At 43.5% G+C, this 21,228-nt stretch overlaps 1 protein-coding gene across 3 annotated transcripts in view; it reads left to right on the forward strand.

Annotated features, from left to right (window-relative positions):
• The window catches only part of LOC105496525 (NDRG family member 3), a 90,211-nt gene that overhangs the window by 44,291 nt on the left and 24,692 nt on the right, over positions 1–21,228 (forward strand). For 2 of the 3 annotated variants that reach the window (XM_071079369.1, XM_071079371.1), the window contains 4 exons: positions 12,892–12,997; positions 14,075–14,195; positions 17,921–17,983; positions 19,624–19,684. In XM_071079369.1, coding sequence (XP_070935470.1) covers positions 12,892–12,997; positions 14,075–14,195; positions 17,921–17,983; positions 19,624–19,684 — 351 coding nt within the window. Of the gene's footprint in view, positions 1–3,756; positions 3,955–12,891; positions 12,998–14,074; positions 14,196–17,920; positions 17,984–19,623; positions 19,685–21,228 lie in introns of those variants that run through there. The other variant, XM_071079370.1, reaches the window with a different exon arrangement.

Consider the following 21,228-nt stretch of genomic DNA (forward strand, 5'->3'; position numbering starts at 1 on the left):
CCCTGAAGTAAGAAAATTAGAATATAGCCAGGTGCGGTGGCTCACACCTGTAATCCCAGCACTTTGGGAGGCTGAGGTCAGGAATTCATGAGGTCAGGAGTTCGAGACCAGCCTGGCCAACATAGTGAAACCCCGCCTCTACTAAAAATACAAAAATTAGCCAGGCATGGTGGTGTGCATCTGTAATCCCAGCTACTCAGGAGGCTGAGGAAGGAGAATTGCTTGAACCCGGAAGGCAGATGCTGCAGTGAGCCGAGATCCTGCCGCTGCAGTGAGCCGAGATCCTGCCACTGCACTCCAGCCTGGGCAACAGAGCGAGACTCTGTCTCAACGAACGAAAAAAAGGAATAAAAGAGAAAAGAAAGTTAGAATATAATAGATTACATACTTGTTGCAAAATAAATGAGAAAACACCAAAAAGTAAATAAATAAAAATCACCTGTTATTTCACCAGTGTTAATATTGTTAATATTTTGGCATATGTCATTTGAGATTTTTTTCCATACATATATATAATTGTAGATATGAAATTGAGTTTTAGAAATATAATTATGAATCACTTTGTAATATTAAGGCTTAAAAATAGTCTGGCAAAAATTCTTGATACTTTGGGTAAAGCTTTAAAATAGTAACATGTTCTGGCCTTGTGAAATAGAACTTTTAGTTCAGTTCTGATACAAATAGAAAGTCTGGGTGCTGTGGCTCATGCCTGTAATCCCAGAGCTTTGGGAGGCTGATGCAGGAGAATTGCTTGAGCCCAGGAGTTTGAGACCAGCCTGAGCAACATAAGGAGACCCCCTTCTCTACAAAGAATTAAAAAATAAAAAATTAGCTGGGCATGATGTCATACGCCTGTAGTCCCAGCACTTTGGGAGGCTGAGGCGAGTGGATTGCTTGAGCCCAGTTGTTTGAGACCAGCCTAGGCAACATAGTGAGACCCCAGTCTTTCTCTCTATATATGTAATATATATATATTTAGAGATGGAATATTACATATATATATTTAGAGATGAGGGTCTCACTATGTTCAGTGTATATATATATGTGGGTATATTATATATACCCACACACATATATGTAAACTATATAGATATATTACAGATAACTATAGCATCTGTCGCAATACTCTCTAATATACATATATATGATATACATATATACACATGTAGTATGCATATATGTATATTAGAGAGAGTGTTGGGATAGATGCTGTAGTTTATATGTGTATATGATATATTGCTTTAGATAAATAACACTTATTTTGTGTATAATCAGAAACAAATTTAGAAAACTTGGAAAAGCATAAAAATAAAGATTGCTCATACTTCTGCGGGTAGATCACCTGAGATCAGGAGTTCGAGACCAGCCTGGCCAACATGGTGAAACCCTGTCTCTACTGAAAATACAAAAATTAGGACAGGTGTGGTGGCTCACGCCTGTCATCCTAGCACTTTGGGAGGCTGAGGTGGGCAGATCACCTGAGGTCGGGAGTTCAAGACTAGCCTGACCAACATGGAGAAACCCCGTCTCTCCTGAAAATACAAAATTAGCCGGGCGTGGTGGCGCATGCCTGTAATCCCAGCTACTCGAGAAGCTGAGGCAGGAGAATCGCTTGAACCTGAGAGGCGGAGGTTGCAGTGAGCCGAGATCGCACCATTGCACTCCAGCCTGGTCAACAAGAGCGAAACTCTGTCTCAAAAAAAAAAAAAAAAAAATTAGCTGGGCATGGTGGCAGGCGCCTATAATCCCAGCTACTTGGGAGGCTGAGACAGGAGAATGGCTTGAACCCGGGAGGCAGAGGTTGCAGTGAGCTGAGATTGAGCCTTTGCACTGCAGCCTGGGTGACAAGAGTGAAACTCTGTCTCAAAAACAAACAAACAAAAAATCTTCTATAACAAAAACTATACCCAAGTCTCATACAGTAGCCTGCTTTTTGGAAACAATAACAGTTCATACTAATAAAAATATAGGGGCTGGCGCAGTGTCTCACACCTGGAATCCCAGGACTTTGGGAGACCGAGGCGGGTGGATCATGAGGTCAGGAGATCGAGACCATCCTGGCTAACACAGTGAAACCCCGTCTCTAGTAAAAGTACAAAAAAGTTAGCCAGGCATGGTGGTGGGTGCCTGTAGTCCCGCCTACTCGGGAGACTAAGGCAGGAGAATGGCGTCAACCGGGGAGGTGGAGGTTGCAGTGAGCCGAGATCGCGCCACTGCACTCCAGCCTGAGCCACAGAGTGAGACTCTTGTCTCAAAAAAAAAAAAAGTTGACATTTTCTAGAGCATGTTGTCACGCAAATATAACAAAACTAGTTTAGACTGGCCAGGGAGAGGAAGAAATAGTAACAGGTATGAAATGATCATGATTTAGTTAAGTGTAGAAATATGGGACAAGTCAGATCGTGTCATTCTGGTGTCAACACATTTATTGAAGTCGGAGGACTCAAGAAAAAAGTGAAAGTTGGTTATCACATAATGGTAACATCTTAAACTCTTACATTCTTAAAAGGCTTTTTGTTTTTTTTTTTAAAGATACAGGGTCTAGGCTGGACGCGGTGGCTCACGCCTGTAATCCCAGCACTTTGGGAGGCCGAGGCGGGCGGATCACCTGAGGTTGGGAGTTTGAAACCAGCCTGGCCAACATGGAGAAACCCTGCCTCTACTAAAAAATACAAAATTAGCCAGGCATGATAGCACATGCTTGTAATCCCAGCTACTCAGGAGGCTGAGGCAGGAGAATCACTTGAACCCAGGAGGCGGACGTTGCGGTAGGCCAAGATTGCACCATTGCACTCCAGCCTGGGCAAAAAGAGTGAAACTGCATCTCAAAAAAAAAAAAAAAAAAAAAAAAGATACAGAGTCTTACTTTGTCACCTAGGCTGGGGTTCAGTGACGTGATTATAGCTCACAGTAACCTTGAACTCCTGGGCTGAAGCAACTGCTTCAGCCTCCTGAGTAGCTAGGACTACAGGCACATGCCATTGTGCCTGGCTAATTAGAAAATATATATATATTTTTCATAGAGATGGGGTCTTGCTATGTTGCTCAGACTGGTCTTGAACTCCTGGCCTCAAGTGATACTCTCACTTTGGCTTCCCAGAGTGCTAGGATTACAGACATGAGCCATCCTGCCTGACCTTAAAAAGACCTTCTGTTTAAGACTACATCTTTCATTAGGTGGGAGAGACAGTCCAGAATAGAGAATTATGTCAAGGACCTTTATGATTTCAGGTTGTTTTATAAACATGGAGAATAAAGGGATTATGTTCAAGAAGTGCATAGCCTTGGAGATGATAAATAATCAAAAAGTACTGGGAGAGCCGGAGAATGGTGGCTCACGCCTGTATTCCCAGCACTTTGGGAGGCTGTGGCAGGAAGATCACTTGAGCCCAGGAGTTTGAGATCAGCTTGGGCAATATAGGGAGACTTCATCTCTGCAAAAAATTTAAAAAGTAGTTGGGTATAGTGGCAAGCATGTGTGCTCCAAGCTACCTGGGAGGCTGAGGTAGGAGGATCATTTGAGCCCAGGAATTCGAGGTTACAGTGAGCACCACTGGACTCCAGCCTGAGTGACAACGACGAGACCCTGTCTCAAAAAAAAATAAATAAATGAAGAAAAAGAAAGAAAAGAAAAAGCAAAGAAACTGCTGGGAGAGAGGGGAGAGATCTATGACCAGATGTTCCCTTAGGCTGTGCTCTTTGAGCACAGGCTCATTGTGTAGTCACACTCTAGAATGTTGGGGTGGGAGATGAGATAGCTGGATGAAGAGCCAGTAAAACAGATGATAGTTGACTAAGACAAAAAGGTAGCAACAGCAAGTCACTCCCTGCAGTGGCCTGACAATTGAATCAGCTCCTTAGCCAGGGTCTCTGCACATTCATCTTCAGATGGAGTTTTTTTCAAGCTGTTCATTCACAAGGCCGCGAAAAATGTGCATGCCCATCACCATAGAGGTGAGTGCTTCCTTTCTTTTCGTTTTTTATTCTGCTAAGCATATTTACATTCACATACTTTGAAAATGAAGAACTTTGAGACATTGACAACTTGGGGCTGCTCCAAGTAGGGCAATGAACAGGGCCTAGGACTCTTGGCCGTTGATACTTTGGTTGTTACATGACTTGAGGGCATATTATGGCATGGTAGGGGCTGAGATATCCCTAAAAAGTTGAAATTTTGTAAGGAGCCAATTTTACTTTTGAATATCATCCAAATTATGAAATGGCAACAAAGTAGTAACTTTGCCCTATTCCTTCATCTACTTTTTTTTTTTTTTTTTTTTTTTTTTTTTGAGATGGAATCTCACTCTGTTGCCCAGGCTGGAGTACAGTGGTACAATCTCGGCTCACTGCAACCTCTGCCTCCTGGGTTCAAGCAATTCTACTGCCTCAGCCTCCTGAGTAACTGGAATTACAGGTGCATGCCTCCACGCCTGGCTAATTTTTGCATTTTTAGTAGAGACGGGTTTCACCATGTTGGTCAGGCTGGTCTTGAATTCCTGACCTCGTGATCCACCTGCCTCAGCCTCCTAAAGTGCTGGGATTTTACAGGTGTGAGCCACCGTGCCCAGCCTCCCTCATCTACTTTTAAAGTATTGTGTTTTACCCCACCTGTTATATCTCCCTTTTTACCATCCTTCTCCTGACCTTCCCTGGCAGCTCACTGTCTCATCCCTGTCTACCTCCTGTGTGTATACACACACACACACACACACACACACACACACCCCACCACCACCACCACTAGTTACCATCAGTTACCGGGCCTTGGCGAGGTCCTGCTATGCTCAGAGTCAGAGTATAAACTGGTGTTTCCCTCGATTCTCAGTAGTGGCCAAACTGGAATCTTTAAGCAGGACCCTACTGAAGGTTTGAGTTTGACAGAAGACAGGTTCCAGCAACCAGATTGTCAAGGTGACAAGTTGTTGGACACTCTCTTTAACTTGGATTTGCCTGTAGTGTCACTTCATATGGCAGACACTTTCTCCTTCTCTCCCTTTTTCTTACTCCCTACCCTGCTTTATTCTTTATTTCTCTCAAGAAACAAAACATGAGAGATACTGAAACCTCCTTTAGTTCTCGTTGATAATTTATCCACTCCCAGAAGGAAACAAAGTTCTAAAGTTAGTGTACCTTGTTTCTCCTCCAAGTTTTTATACTTTAGTTATAGGCTGGCTGTGCTGGCTCATGCCTGTAATAGTGCTTTGGATGGCTGATTTGGGACAATCACTTGAGGCCAGGAATTCAAGACTAGCCTGAGCAAATATGGAGACCCTGTCTCTCCAAGAAATCTAAAAAATAAAAGTTAGCCAGGTGTAGGCGTGTGCACCTGTAGTCCTAGCTACTTGGGAGGCTGAGGTGAGAGAATTGCTTGAGCCCAGGAGTTCTGTTGCAGTGAGCTATGATCACATCACTGCACTCTAGCCTGGGCACTAGAATGAGATCCTGTCTCTAAATATATATGTGTATGTATATGTGTGTACACATATGTATAAACAGAATCTATAGTGTTGCTTTTTTAAAAATTGTCATAAGTGGTATTTTTTAATATATATCCTTTTGCATCTTGCTCTTTTACATTTTTTTCAAGATTTTCTGTGTATAGTAATGCTAATAATTCTAGTTCATTTTTATCTGTATGTCATATGAATAAATCATAATTCATTTATTTCCCTATTGATGAATATTTGGGCTGTTTCCAATTTTTTTGACATTATAGAGAAGGTTGTGATGTTTACACCCTTGAACAACACAGGTTTGAACTGTATAGGTCCACTTATACATAGCTTTTTTTCAATACATATATTGGATTTTTTTTTTTTTTTTCTTCAGAAAGAGTCTTGCTCTGTTACCCAGGCTGGAGTGCAGTGGCAGGAACACGGCTTACTGTAGCTCAAGTGACTTTCCTACCTCAGCCTCTGAGTAACTGGGACCACAGGCGTGCACCACCAGGCCTGGCTATTTGTAAAAAATTTTTTGTAGAGACAGGGTCTCACCATGTTGCCAAGGCTGGTCTCAAACTCCTGGGCTCGAGCAGTCCTCCTGTCTCAGCCTCCCAAAGTGCCAGGATTATAGGCATGAGCTATCACACACAGTCAGAAAGCTTTTGGAGATTTATAGCAATTTGAAAAAACCCACAGCGGGGCGGGATGGCTCGTGTCTGTAATCCCAGCACTTTGGGAGGCCGAGGCAGCTGGATCACTTGAGGTCAGGAGTTTGATACCAGCCTGGCCAACATGTTGAAACTGTATCTCTACTAAAAATACAAAAAATCAGCCAGGTGTGGTGGAACCTGCCTGTAGTCCCAGCTACTCAGGAGGTCAAGGCAGGAAAATCGCTTGAACCCGGGAGGTGGAAGTTGCAGTAAGTCGATATCGGGCCACTGCACTCCAGCCTGGGTGACAGAGCAAGACTCTGTCTCAAAAAAAAAAAAAAAAGATAAAAGAAAAAAAAACTCGCAAACTGTGTAACCTAGAGCTATTGAAAACATTAAGAAAAAGTTAGGTATGCCATGATTGTAGAAACTACATGTAGACATTAGTCTATTTTATCATTTACTAACAAAATATACACAAATCTGTTACAAAAAGTTAAAACTTATGCACACACTTATAGATCATACATGGCGCCATTCATGGTTGAGAGAAATGTAAACAAATGTAAAGATGCAGTATTAAGTCTTTTTTTTTTTTGAGACAGAATTTCGCTTTTGCTGCCCAGACTGGAGTGCAATGGTGCGGTCTTGGCCCACAGCAACCTCCACCTCCCGGGTTATAGAAAACGCCTCTGGCCTTTTCTATAACAACAATGGCATCTTCAATGATGTGGTATGGGTATGAGAAATGGGTACCAGACTTTAAGGCAGGTGCGCGCCCGTAGTCCCAGCTACTTGGGAGGCTGAGGCAGAAGAATCACTCGAACCTGGGAGGCAGAGGTTTCAGTGAGCCAAGATTGTGCCACTGCACTCCAGCCTGGCGACAAAACAAGACTCCGTCTCAAAAAAAGAAAAAGAAAAAGCCAGAGGCCATATGCGGTGGCTCACACCTGCAGTCCCAGCACTTTGGGAGGCCAAGGCAGGCAGATTGCTTGAGCTTAGAAGTTCAAGGCCAGCCAGGCACAGTGGCTCAAACCTGTAATCCCAGCACTTTGGGAGGCCAAGGTGGGTGGATCACCTGAGGTCAGAGTTTGAGACCAGCCTGACCAACATGGTGAAACCCCATCTCTATTAAAAATACAAAATTAGCCAGGCGTGGGGATGCACGCCTGTAATCGCAGCTACTTGGGAGGCTGAGGCAGGAGAATCGCTTGAACTGGGGATGCAGAGGTTGCAGTGAGCCGAGATCACACCATTGCATTCCAACCTGGGCAACAAGAGTGAAACTCCATCTCAAAAAAAAAAAGTTAAAGGCCAGCCTGGGCAATATGGCGAAACCTCAACTCTACAAACAGTACAAAAATTAGCCGAGCATGGTGGCATGAATCCATGGTCCCAGCTACTTAAGAGGCTGAGGTGGGAGAATCGCTTGAGCCCAAGAGGTGGGGAATGCAGTGAGCCAAGATCACGCTACTGTACTCCAGCTTGGGTGACAGAATGAGACCCTGTCTCAAAAAAATAATAAAAATAAAATAAAATAAAATATAAAATAAGCCTTGAGAGCCATGAAGCCAAAAACAATAAATTTCTGCCAAAGAAAACTGTGTATAGATGTTGTATATGACTTCACAGGATTTACAACAGAGCCAATCAAGTATCATTAAAAAGATTATGAATATGACCAAAAAAAAGTGGGTCATAGGATGAAGAGTTTCAAGGTATGGATTTTGGAGAAATTTAAGAGCTAGTAGACACCACACCAGAGTAATTAGCAGAAGACAACTTGATGGAGATGAATGCTTCTGAACCAGTGCCAGGCAATGAGGACTATGTAGAAGTAGCAGTGCCAGAAAACAAATTGACATTAGACAGCCTGGCAGAAGGGTTCCAGTTATTCAAGACTGCTTTTCACTTCTTTTATGTCAGGAACTATTCTGTGATACTCACACTTTAACTAAAGTAAACAGTGGAAGAAGGATTGGTACCGTATAGAAACATTTTTAGAAAAATGAGACATTGGCCGGGCGCGGTGGCTCAAGCCTGTAATCCCAGCACTTTGGGAGGCCGAGACGGGCGGATCACGAGGTCAGGAGATCAAGACCATCCTGGCTAACACGGTGAAACCCCGTCTCTACTAAAAAATACAAAAAACTAGCCGGGCGAGGTGGCGGGCGCCTGTAGTCCCAGCTACTCAGGAGGCTGAGACAGGAGAATGGCCCGAACCCGGGAGGCGGAGCTTGCAGTGAGCTGAGATCCGGCCACTGCACTCCAGCCTGGGCGACAGAGCGAGACTCCGTCTCAAAAAAAAAAGAAAAATGAGACATAAAAAGTCAGACAAATTACCATGTGTTTCTGTAAAGTTACGTTAAGAGTGCCTGCCTCCCCTTTCGCCACCTCCACCTCTTCCTTCTTTGCCACCCTTGAGATGGCAAGACCAACCCCTCCTGTTCCTCCTCATCCTCAGCCTACTCAACAAGATAACAAGGATGAAGATCTTTGTGATGATCCACTTCCACTTAATGAATAGTAAATGTATTTTCTCTGCCTTATGATTTTCTTAACATTTTCTTTTCTTTAGCTTACTTTATTAAGAATACAGTATATCAGTGGTCCTTAACCTTTCTGGCACCAGGGATCGGTTTTGTGGAAGACAATTTTTCCACATCCTTGGGGGGTAGGAGATGGTTTGGGGATGATTCAAACACATTGCATTTATTGTGCACTTTCTATTATTACATTGTAATAGATAATAAAATAATTGGCCGGGCGCGGTGGCTCAAGCCTGTAATCCCAGAACTTTGGGAGGCCGAGGCGGGCGGATCACAAGGTCAGGAGATCGAGACCACAGTGAAACCCCGTCTCTACTAAAAATACAAAAAATTAGCCGGGCGCGGTGGCGGGTGCCTGTAGTCCCAGCTACTCAGGAGGCTGAGGCAGGAGAATGGCGGGAACCCGGGAGGCGGAGCTTGCAGTGAGCCGAGATCGCGCCACTGCACTCCAGCCTGGGCAACAGCGTGAGACTCCGTCTCAAAAAAAAATAATAATAATTATGCAACTCACCATAATGTAGAATCAATGCGAGGCCTGAGCTTGTTTTCCTGCAACTAGATGGTCCCATGTGGGGTGATGGGAGACAGTGATAGATCATCAGGCATTAGATTCTCATAAGGAGTGCACAACCTAGATCCCTTGCATGCTTAGTTCACAATAGGGTTCGTGCTCCTATGAGAATCTAAGGTCACTGCTGATCTGACAGGAGGTGGAGCTCAGGCAGTGCAATGGGCAGCAGCTCTTAAGACAGATGAAGCTTCGCTCTTACCTGCCACTCACCTTCTATGCGGCCCGGTTCCTAAGAGGGCACAGACCGATACCAGTCTGTGGCCCAGGTGTTGGGGACCCCTGCAGTATATAATATAACATATAAAATACGTGTTAGTTAGCTGTTTGTGTTATCAATAAGGCTTCTGGTCAATAGTAGGTTATTAGTAGTTAAGTTTTGGGGGCATCAAAAGTTATATGTGGATTTTTGACTACACAGTGGGTTGGCAGGGTTGGCATTACTAACCCTTGTGTTTGAGGGTCACCCGTACATCTCTGCACGTGTCCTTTTGTGTATGTGACCATCTTTGATAGTTCATTTAGATTATATGTTGTCGTTGTTGTTGTTGTTGTTGTTGTTGTTGTTGTTGTTGTTTGAGACAGGGTCTTGCTCTGTCACCCAGGCTGGAGTACAGTATTGTGATCATAGCTCATTGCAGCCTCCACCTCCTGGGCTCAAGCCATTCTCCTGCCTCAGCCTCTCGAATAGTTGGGATTATAGGCACATGCCACCACACCTGGCTAATGTTTTTGTGTGTGTGTGTAGATACGTGGTCTCACTATGTTGCCAGGGCTGGTCTCGAACTAAGTTCAAGCGATCCTCTCACCTCAGCCTCCCAAAGTGCTGGGATTACTGGCGTGAGCCACCACCATTGCCTTGGTTAAGATCCTTTAGGGGTATAGGGTACAAACCAATACAGCTTAAACCAGAGGCATACAGCTAGCACCAGAAACTAAGGCCCCAGCCTTAGATTATATCTATATGTAAAATTGCTATAGGGTAGGCACCTCTTAACTTTACTAGAAATTACCAAATTATTCTCCCAGTAGTTGTTCCAGTTTATATGCCTTACCAGCAATATATGTTGATTCTTGTGGGGCACGGTGGCTCACACCTGTAATTCCAACACTTTGGGAGGCCGAGGCAGGTGGATCACTTGAGGTCAGGAGTTCGAGACCAGCCTGGACAACATGGTGAAACCCCATCTCTACTAAAAATCCAAAAATTAGTGGGGCATGGTGGTGGTACCTGTAGTCCCAGCTACTCAGGAGACGGGCAAGAGAATTGCTTTAACCTGGGAAGTGGAGGTTGAAGTGAGCTGAGATCATGCCACTGCACTCCAGCCTGGGCGGGCAATAGAGTAAGGCTCCGTCTCAAAAACAAAAGAAAACACAACAAAAAAAACAGTATATGTTGGTTCTTATTTATTTCTCTGCATCCTGGCCACTACTTGGCATTATCTAACTTTAAGTTTTTGCCATTGTGTTATGTATGAAATAGTATTTTATTGAATTTAATTTCCATTTTCCTGTCTGTTTAGTGAAGGTAATGTCTTCTTTTCTTATCATAGCACTCTATCTGTTTCTTTTATAGCACCTATCACAAGCTATTATTATGGGTGGGTTTGTTTCTGTGTTTATTGTGTGCCTCCCTATCTAGAACATAATCTTTGTGAAGGCTGGGATCACGTTTCTCAAGTTTACTGTTTTATCCCCACAGCTCAGTCTGAGTGGCATTCAATAAATAGATGTTTAATGAATGAACCAGGGTCGGGAAGTGAGTCCTTTAATAAGTCTGACATTATTGTAAGAGAAATACAGAAATAGGAAGTTATTTCTTTATCTTCCCCCATCCAAACCTTATACTTTATTTATTTATTTATTTTTTGAAACGGAGTCTCAGTCTGTCGCCCAGGCTGGAGTGCAGTAGTGTCACAATCTTGGCTCACTGCAACCTTCACCTCTCGGGTTCAAGCAATTCTTGTGCCTCAGCCTCCTGAGTAGCTGGGATTACAGGCACCTGCCATCATGCCCGGCTAATTTTTGTATATTTGTACAGACAGGGTTTCACCATTTTGGCCAGGCTAGTCTTGAACTCCTGACCTCAGGTGATCTGCCCTCCTCGGCCTCCCAAAGTGCTGGGATTACAGGTGTGAGCCACCATGCCTGGCCTGTACTTTATTTCATAGCCACTACACAGTACCTTATTCTAGTCTTCATTTCTTACGTTCATTTTTCAAGGCTTTGAATATACTTGACTAGGAGGTAGTAGTAATAGAAAATAACAGAAATATTGAGTCACGCATGGTTTCATTTGATAGGGATGGCTATCAGCTCCAGCCTACGGCCTGTAATTTGAGATATATTGATGTCCAATTAGCTTGAGATTATATTCTGTGGCCCACATCAGAGAAACCAAAGTTCTGATGAGGTTCATTATTAGATAGGAAATTAAACTGGAAGCGCTTTGCCTTTTTTGGGATTCTCATTGACAGAGTGCATCTTGTCTTGCCTAATGTAAGACTTTCTGAGATAGTTACAGGCTTTATCAACAGAAATTCACTAGGCTAGCATGGTAATTTTTTTTTTTTTTTTTTTTTTTTTTGAGAAATGTAAAACTTGAGCATGACTAGAATAAATCTCAGTTAACTTTTCTGTAATCCCTTTTTTTTTCCCCACCCAACCACTCTTAGTGCGGCATCTACTCTCAGCAGCTCGGTGCATCCTTTGTCTGCTTTATTCAGTTCCTGAGCTTTGCTGTGGCTACATCTTTAACTTATTGGCTTGGTTAAGATCTTTTAGGAGTAGAGGGTACAAACTCACCCAATATAGCTTACACCAGAGGCAATCAGGGATGTCTTAGAACTTACAAGTACACACAACTAGCACCAGAAAGTAGAGTAGTGGAAATGCCTACTAAAAGCTCCCAAGTTGATTCCTCTTTTCAAGAGAAGAGCCAAGCTGAAGTTAGAATCTCTTAGTTCCAATTACAAATACCTAGGGAAAGATACTCACTCAGCATGGGCCAGATGCCTCCCTGACTCCAGTAAGCTGTGGCATAAGGTTATGTTCCACAGACGTGGTAGCCAAGACCCACCCCTGTAACGTGTGGATGACACAGAAGGGCAGCTCCCAGGAAAGAAGAGATCCTAGGCAGACACACACATAGGTGTCTAGTGAAATTATCTACTGAAATTAATTATAAATTTTCTGAACATGTGTTCAGAAGCTCTGAAACCTCTCACTTGCTACCCAGCAACTTCTTCATATCTTCCATTTCCTTTTATTTTATTTTATTTTTTGAGATGAAGTCTCGCTCTATCATCAGGCTAGAGTGCAGTAGCACAATCTCACTGCACCCTCTGCCTCCCAGGTTCAAGTGATTCTCCAGCCTCAGCCTCCCAAGTAGCTGGGATTACATGTGTGTGCCACCACAGCCGGCTGATTTTTGTATTTTTAGTAAAGACAGGGTTTCATCATGTTGTCCAGGCTGATCTCAAAGTCCTGACCTTAAGTGATCCACCCACCTCAGCCTCCCAAACTGCTGGGATTACAGGCGTGAGTCACTGCATAAACATGTAGTTTATTAATGTGTCCTGCCCCAGCTAGTGGGAAATGGCGGTAAAGCAGGTATTATAAAACTTTGGCAACCTGGGAAGTTCATTCTGCTTTTTCTGAGACCTTATATTATCTTGTTACAGGAACATGACATAGAAACAACTCATGGTGTGGTCCACGTCACTATAAGAGGCTTACCCAAAGGAAACAGACCAGTTATACTAACGTATCATGACATTGGCCTCAACCGTATGTATTTGATTTTACACCTTCCCTTCTTATCATACTTGATCTTTGTATATTAAAAACCAAACAACAATAATATTCTAATAGAGCAGAGGTTTTCCCCTCTCTGTGGTAACCTTCCCTCCTTGTTCCCACATTTGTTAATGGTATAAAGTTCCTGGGAAGTGTGCAGGGGAATATATTTTGGGGATACTAGAATCATATCTCACCTTCATGTCTGCTAAAGGATTGAAGATTATACAATGAATTGCTTAAGAAAGTAGAACTGAAATCCATGTTTTCAAGCCTGTACTTTGTTTTTTTTGTTGTTGTTTGTTTGTTTGTTTCAGGTTAGAAAATTCAGAGTTGGAACTTAACTTTGTTGTGAGCTCTTCAATGAATTAGTAAAAGAGTTCTTGCTAGAGTCTGTCACCAGTGACTTTAAGTGGACTTTTCTAGATGGTAGTGTAAGATTCTGGCCCCAGCCATGGACACACAGAGTCTGCATACATGTGTTTTCTTTCACGCTGCTCTGGCTTTCATAAATGCCCTGCATTTGAGGCTACAGTTGAGTGTTAAAGCTTTTGTAGCCGCCTTGGCATGAGAAGTGATTTAAGCAGGTGTACAAAGAGGGTAGAAGTGGAAGCAGCAGCCCCTCCCTGCACCCTGGCAATTTTGCCGAGAGGCAAACTCCCATGAGGTGAATGTGAGCAGCTCAGGACATTCACTCCACCTGTGCTCTTGGGATATAATCAGTGTCTCTTTGTGAGATAGAGGAATAATGTCCATGAGAAATGACAGCATTATGGGTGTAAGATTATTTTGTGCAATAATCGGAAGCCACCAAACATTAACAAAGTAATTTCTACTTTGCAGACATTATTTAGAATTGAGAATTATTTTCAATATGTATCTCAATATGAGATGTCTTATATTCAGCCTTTAGGGCAGCTTGAATCAGACAGATTGTTCAGACACCTCACTTTGGTGGATTGGTTGTTAAAAAGCAGTGAAAGGAGGTGATGATAGGCATTGACTGAGTGGAGGAAAATTGAGGAGATACGGAGAGCCTGTGACTTATGGGTATTTTTATTCTTATAGATAAATCCTGTTTCAATGCATTCTTTAACTTTGAGGATATGCACGAGATCACCCAGCACTTTGCTGTCTGTCATGTGGATGCCCCAGGCCAGCAGGAAGGTGCACCCTCTTTCCCAACAGGGTAAGGCCACAAAAAGATCATCTGGGAGATAAGCACTCAGAGCAACTGGCTGAGCTCCAATGGGACAAGTGGTTTGTGCTTCCCTTTGATTTTATTACAGTCTATAGGTTATACTTATTGACCATCCATCCTCATATTTTCTCTCCTTGGGCTGAGAGGACTGGTATTTACAGTTTTTTGGGGGAAACTGTATGTTTTCCCATATCCAGGAATGGCTCTCCGTAGCAGGTGCCTGCTTTCCTGTAATCTCAAGGCATAAGTATCTGGAACACCTACTTCTCACTGTCTTTATCTTTCCCTTCCTTATCTATTTGAAAGCTGTCATTTTTTAGCCAGATGTGGTGACTCACACCTATAATCCCAGCACTTTGGGAGGCCAAGGCAGGAGGATTGCTTGAGCCCTGGAGTTCAAGACCAGCCTGGATAGCGGGCCGGGTGCGGTGGCTCATGCCTGTAATCCCAGCACTTTGGGAGGCCAAGGTGGGCGGATCACGAGGTCAGGAGATCAAGACCATTCTGGCTAACATGGTGAAACCCCATCTCTACTAAAAATACAAAAAATTAGCTGGGTGTGGTGGCGGGCGCCTGTAGTCCCAGCTACTCAGGAGGCTGAGGCAGGAGAATGGCCTGAACCTGGGAGGCGGAGCTTGCAGTGAGCCAAGATCGAGCCACAGCACTCCAGCCTGGGCAATGGAGCAAGAGACTCCGTCTCAAAAAAAAAAACAAGAAAAAAAAAAGACCAGCCTCGATAACATAGGAAGACCTTGTCTCTACAAAAAATTTAAAAATTAGCCAGCCAGGCATGGTGTCGTTCACCTGTGTTCCCATCTGCTTGGGAGGCTGTGGTGGGAGGATCACTTGAGCCCAGAAGATTGAGGCTGCAGTGCCTGGGTGACTGAACAAGACCCTGTCCCCAGAAACAAAACAAAACAAAACAAAACTGTCATTTTTGTGTCCTTCCTCAAAACTCCCAACTACCTAGGCCCAAATTCAGGTCCTCCTGAGCTTTCCTGGGAGCATCTCCCCATCCTGATAATGGAAATTTGACTCTCAATCTGATCATGGAAATTTGACTATCTGTGTAACTATTTATTCTGAGAGTCTGTCCTGGCAGATAGAGGTGTGGGCCGATTGATTGGCTTTGGCACTCTCAGCTTCCTCCTATGTCTGCTTTGCAGGGCAGAGTTACAGGCTCCCTACCTGTTTGTTCCCTGGACGGTGTGCTTATCGAGAAGACCTTAGAAGGAGTGAGCACACACACTGTGGAATGCTAATTCTTCCCTTCTCCTTTCACTCATCTCCAGAGGTGCCTTTGGCCAGTGACTGCTGGGAAATAGACAATTGCAGACAAATAATAGCTAATACTTAAATAGTACTCAAACCATGTTCCAGACACTGCTTTAAATGCTTTACATTTGTTAACTCATTTACTCCTCATAACCTTATGGGATAAGTTTACTATTATTCCCATTTTATAAGTGAGGAAACTGAGGCCCCAGAAAAATTAAGTAACATGGCTAACATTACATAGCAAATAAGTGGCAGAACTAAGATTTGAACCCAGACAGTCTGGTGCCAGAATCTGTGCTGTTCTGACTCTATAATGCAAATTGGCCAGTGGTCAGTTTATATCCAGCAAGATTTGGATCCAGTTCCTTTTTTCTATTTTGTGCACAAATGGTTCCACAGCACACCATCCCTTAAGTGTTCAGGCAGAGGCAGGCTGACTTCCCTGTCAGATGTAGAACAGGATGTAGAACAGATACTGCCTCATATATAAGTGGTCATCTTAGGATCAATTCCATCTTCAATTCTGTAATCGCTTTTTTTTTTTTTTTTTCTTTTTGAGATAGGATATTGCTTTGTTTCCCAGGCTGGAGTACAGTGGCGTGATCATGGCTCACTGCAGCCTCAACCTCCTGGGCTCAAGTGATCCTCTCATCTCAGCCTCCCTACTAGCTGGGACTACAAGTGTGCACCAACACGCCTGGCTAATTTTTGTATTTTCAGCACGTCCGGCTAATTTTTGTATTTTCTTTTTTTTTTTTTTTTTTTTTTTTTGTGAGATGGAGTCCCACTCTGTTGCCCAGACTGGAGTGGCGAGATCTCCGCTCACTGCAAGCTCCACATCCCAGGTTCACACCATTCTCCTGCATCAGCCTCCCAGGTAGCTGGGACTACAGGCACCTGCCACCACTCTCGGCTAATTTTTTGTGTTTTTAGTAGAGATGGGGTTTCACTGTGTTAGCCAGGATGGTCTCGATCTCCTGACCTCATGATCTGCCCACCTCGGCCTCCCAAAGTGTTGGGATTACAGGCGTGAGCCACCATGCCCAGCCAATTTTTGTATTTTCTGTAGAGACAGGGTTTTGCCCTGTTGCTCAGGCTGGTCTCAAACTCCTGGGCTCGAGCAATCTGCTTGCCTCAGCCTCCCACAGTGCTGGGATTACAGGCGTGAGCCAACGCTCCCAGTCAGATGCTTACTACTTTTCTAAGAATTCTGATCTGGGTCTGTTCCTGGGCTTGCTCGAATATCTTAGGATCAGATGGTTCATACTATGAACCAAATTCAAAAACAGTAAAATAACCATACCAGACACAGTGGCTCACACCTGTAGTTCTAGCACTTTGTTAGGTCGAGGTAGGAGGATCACCTGAGGCCGGGAATTCAAGACCAGCCCTGGCAACATAGTGCGACTCCATCTCTACAAAAAATTGAAAAATTAGCCAGGCGTGGTGGCACGCGCCTGTAGTCCTACCTACACAGGAGACTGAGGCAGGAGGATAGCTTGAGCCCCGGAGTTCAAGGTTATAGTGAGCTATGATTTCACCACTGCACTCCAGCCTGGGTGACAGAGTGAGACCATGTCTCTTAAAAATTTAATAATAAATTTTAAAAAATAACTATGTTATTCTATGCCTAAGTGAAACAAATAAGCATTCATGCTAAGGGTTTGTAACTGTGTGCCCATAACTAGAAAACCTTTGTTTATTTTTGCATTTAGTTGTCTAAATATAGCGGTAGACCAAGACCCACTTACTGAGTTGACTCTTAACTGCCAGAGGTTTACTGAGCCTGGACTCCAACTGAAGTGATTGTTAGAGGTTTGGAAATACCCTAAGAGAGAACTGTGTTACTAATTCTTTTCATGTGGCACCCTCTGGTCTCAAGGGCTGCTCGTTAGGATATAGAAACAGTGGATTCTTTTACTTTCTCCTTAGCATGGCAGTTGTAGAGAGTTACACAATATGCCACAATCATTTTCAGGTGCCACATCACCTCCTTTGAGCCTTTGGTAAAAGGAAATGCTTTTATCTAAGACTTCTTTTTTTTTTTTTTTTTTTTTGGAGGGGGGCGAAATTTCACTCTTGTTGCCCAGGCTGGAGTGCATTAGCGTGATTTCTGCTCAGTGCAACCTCCACCTCCCAGGCTCAAGCGATTCTTCTGCCTCAGCCTCCCGAGTAGCTGGGATTACAGGCACGCACCACCATGCCTGGCTAATTTTGTATTTTTAGTAGAGATGGGGTTTCTCCATGTTGGTCAGGCTGGTCTTGAACTCCCAACTCAGGTGATCTGCCCACCTCGGTATCCCAAAGTGCTGGGATTATAGGCGTGAGCCATTGTGCCCAGCCTTTTATCTAAGACTTCTGTACCTTTCCAGCTGTTCTAGTAACTGGGAATTGTGAGTACTTTCTAATTCAGGAGATATCCTTCTGGATTTCAGGTATCAGTACCCCACAATGGATGAGCTGGCCGAAATGCTGCCTCCTGTTCTTACCCACCTAAGGTAGGTTCATTCTGTAGTCTTTCATGCAGTTTTTATTGACTTTCTATGGCGAATTCTTTAGTGTCTGTTTCAGAGGATACGATGGTTAGGAAAACAATAGTCACTGTCCTTCTAGAGCTTAGTGGGGTAACAAGTAAGCAAACAAATAATAAAGTTTTATAAAATAAGTCAGTGGGGGTGTTGTGATGGAGAATAAGGGCAGGATCTACATTAGTAAGGCTAGTGAGGGAATTACTCTAGGAAGGTGGCACATACGCTGAGACCTAGAAGATTTAGAAATCTACCTTGAGCTGGGCCCAGTGGTGGGAAGATCACTTAACGACAGGAGTTTGAGGCTACAGTGAGTTGTGATCCCACCCCTGCACTCCAGCCCGAGTAACAGTGACACCCTGTATCTAAAAAATAAAAATAAAGCTGTTTAAATTTTTTTTAAGGGGTTCATCTCACTATGAAGAGAATGCTTTGGAGAGGAATCAGAGAAAGCAGGGAGAACAGTTAAACTTAACAATAGTCCAGGCAAGAGATAATGAAAGCATGGTACTGGATGCTGCTGTTGGGGATGACTGAAGTAGATAGTAGTAGGTAGATGGATATATTCTGGAGGTGGACTCCACTGACTTGCTGATGGGTTGGATACTGACAGTAAGCTACCAAGGATAACTCCCAGGTTTCAGTTTTATGTGTGTGTGTGTGTGTGTATGTCTGTGTGTGTGTATATGTGTGTGTGTGTGTGTGTGTATATATATATATATATATATATATATATATATATACACACAACTTTTTTTTTTTTTTTGAGATGGAGTCTGATTCCATTGCCCAGTCTGGAGTGTTGTGGTGCGATCTTGGCTCACTGCAACCTCTGCCTCCCAGGTTCAAACGATTTTCCTGCCTCAGCCTCCCATTTAGCTGGGATTATAGGCGCAGGCCACCATACCTGGCTAATTTTTTTTGTATTTTTAGTAGAGACAGGGTTTCATCATGTTGGCCAGGCTGGTCTTGAACTCCTGACCTTCAGTGATCCACCCGCCTTGGCCTCTCAGTCCTGGGATCATAGGCGTGAACCACCGCCCCCAGCCTTAGTTATATTTTATTTAACCATTAAAACCAGCTTGAAAGTAGGTGGTGGGATCCTTCTTGTTGTTGTTTTTGAGAAGGAGTCTCACTCTGTCACCAGGTTGGAGTGCAGTGGCGTGCTCTTGGCTCACTGCAGCCTCCGCCTCCCGGGTTCAAACGATTCTCCTGCCTCAGCCTCCTGTTTAGCTGGGACTACAGGCACACGCCACCATGCCTGGCTAATTTTTTGTATTTTAGTAGAGACGGGGTTTCACCATGTTGGCCAGGATGGTCTTGATCTTCCGACCTCGTGATCCACCTGCCTCAGCCTCCCAAAGTGCTGGGATTGCAGGCATGAGGATTACAGGCATGAACCACTGCGCCCAGCTGGGATCCTTGTTTTATAGATAGGGAAGGAACCGAGGCTCAGAAAGTTAGGGAAAAGGAAAAAAGCACTTGCCCAAATTCTCACATCTAATAAATATCAGAGCCAGGATTTCAACCCAGGTTGTATGCTTTCAGTTATGCAGTGCTGCCTCCAAATGAAGTTGACTCTGTCATTTGTCATTATGTCCCATTCACAGCCTGAAAAGCGTCATTGGAATTGGAGTTGGAGCCGGAGCTTACATCCTCAGCAGATTTGCAGTAAGTATATAGAGGATTAGCCTCAACATGCTTGAGGCACTGCCTGGGTCACAGCTATTATGCTGTGTTAAATGACCAGGCAGTATTCTGGGACTTATGTCAATTTTTCTGTAACTTCTGTCAGCTTTAGATGCAGGTTGTATAAAGCCTTGCTTTGTACTTATAATACTTGAAAAATCACAAATGGGGACAGTACGTCATCAATAAAAAGCCATTCCTAGATGCTGCTTATAATGGAATTTTGTACAGCCATTAAAATTAAGTTTACGAAAAGCTTTATAATGATACATGGTTTGCATACATTATAATGTTAACAAAAAAGTTAGAATAGAATAGAATATGACAAAATGTAAAGTTTGTCATAACTGTAGGAAAGGACTGGAAGAAAATGTACCAAAAAATATTAATGGATTGATGTGTGGTAAGATAATGTGAAATTTTATTTTCTGCTTTTTATAATTTCTCTGCTTATCAAATTTTCTACAGTGAATGTAATCACTGTAGTAAGAGAAAAAAAGTAGGCTAGGGGCTGGACGCAGTGGCCCACGCTTGTAATCCTAGCACTTTGGGAGTTTGACGTGGGCAGATCACCTGAGGTCGGCAGTTCGGACCAGCCTGGCCAACATAGTGAAACCCCATCTCCACTAAAAATATAAAAATTAGCCAGGCATGGTGACAGGTGCCTGTAATCCTGTAATCTTAGCTACTTGGGAGGCTGAGGCAGGAGAATTGCATGAATCCTGGAAGCCAAGGTTGTCGTGAGCTGAGATTGCATCACTGCACCAGCCTGGGCAGCAAGAGTGAAACTTTGTCTCAAAATAAATAAATAAATTAATTAAATAAGCTAGAGAGCTAGAACTTGTTTTAAAGAAATTTTTTTTTTTTTGAGACCGGAGTCTTGCTCTGTCACCCAGCCTGGAGGGCAATGGCACAATCTTGGCTCTCTGCAACCTCTGCCTCCTGGGTTTAAGTGATTCTCCTGCCTCAGCCTCCTAAGTAGCTGGGATTACAGGTGCCCGCCAATACTCCTGGCTAATTTTTGTATTTTTAGTAGAGATGGGGTTTCACCATGTTGGTCAGGCTGGTCTGTAACTCCTGACATCATGATCCTCCCCTCTCACCCTCCCAAAGTGCTGGGATTACAGGCACGAGCCACTGTGCCCGGCCAGAAATTATTATCATTATTTTTTTCAATACCTCCTCAGTGATAGGAGAGTCTTCTGAGGATGATATAAACTGTTCAGGTGGTTTTGGGGGAAAAAAAAAAAAAACTTTAGAAGCCCCTGTTGAGAACAAAGATATATGAGTGTGGATCAGCCGCTTGTGCCAACGGCACTTTCCCAATGAGAAAGATCCACCATGAGTTGAACAACTGCATATAGATCTTTGCAAGGCAAGATAATTTGATAGTAAAATAAGTAATTTGATAGTAAAACCAGAAACTGGTTTCCAGATGCTAAGTCAGATTTCAAGAGCTATTTTTCCACATGTTCTCCTTCTTTGTAGTTTTACTTTCAAATGTGAGGCGTTAAGGCATGTAAGAA

The sequence above is a fragment of the Macaca nemestrina genome, chromosome 15 (assembly GCF_043159975.1).
Source record: "Macaca nemestrina isolate mMacNem1 chromosome 15, mMacNem.hap1, whole genome shotgun sequence".
Lineage (NCBI taxonomy): Eukaryota > Metazoa > Chordata > Mammalia > Primates > Cercopithecidae > Macaca > Macaca nemestrina.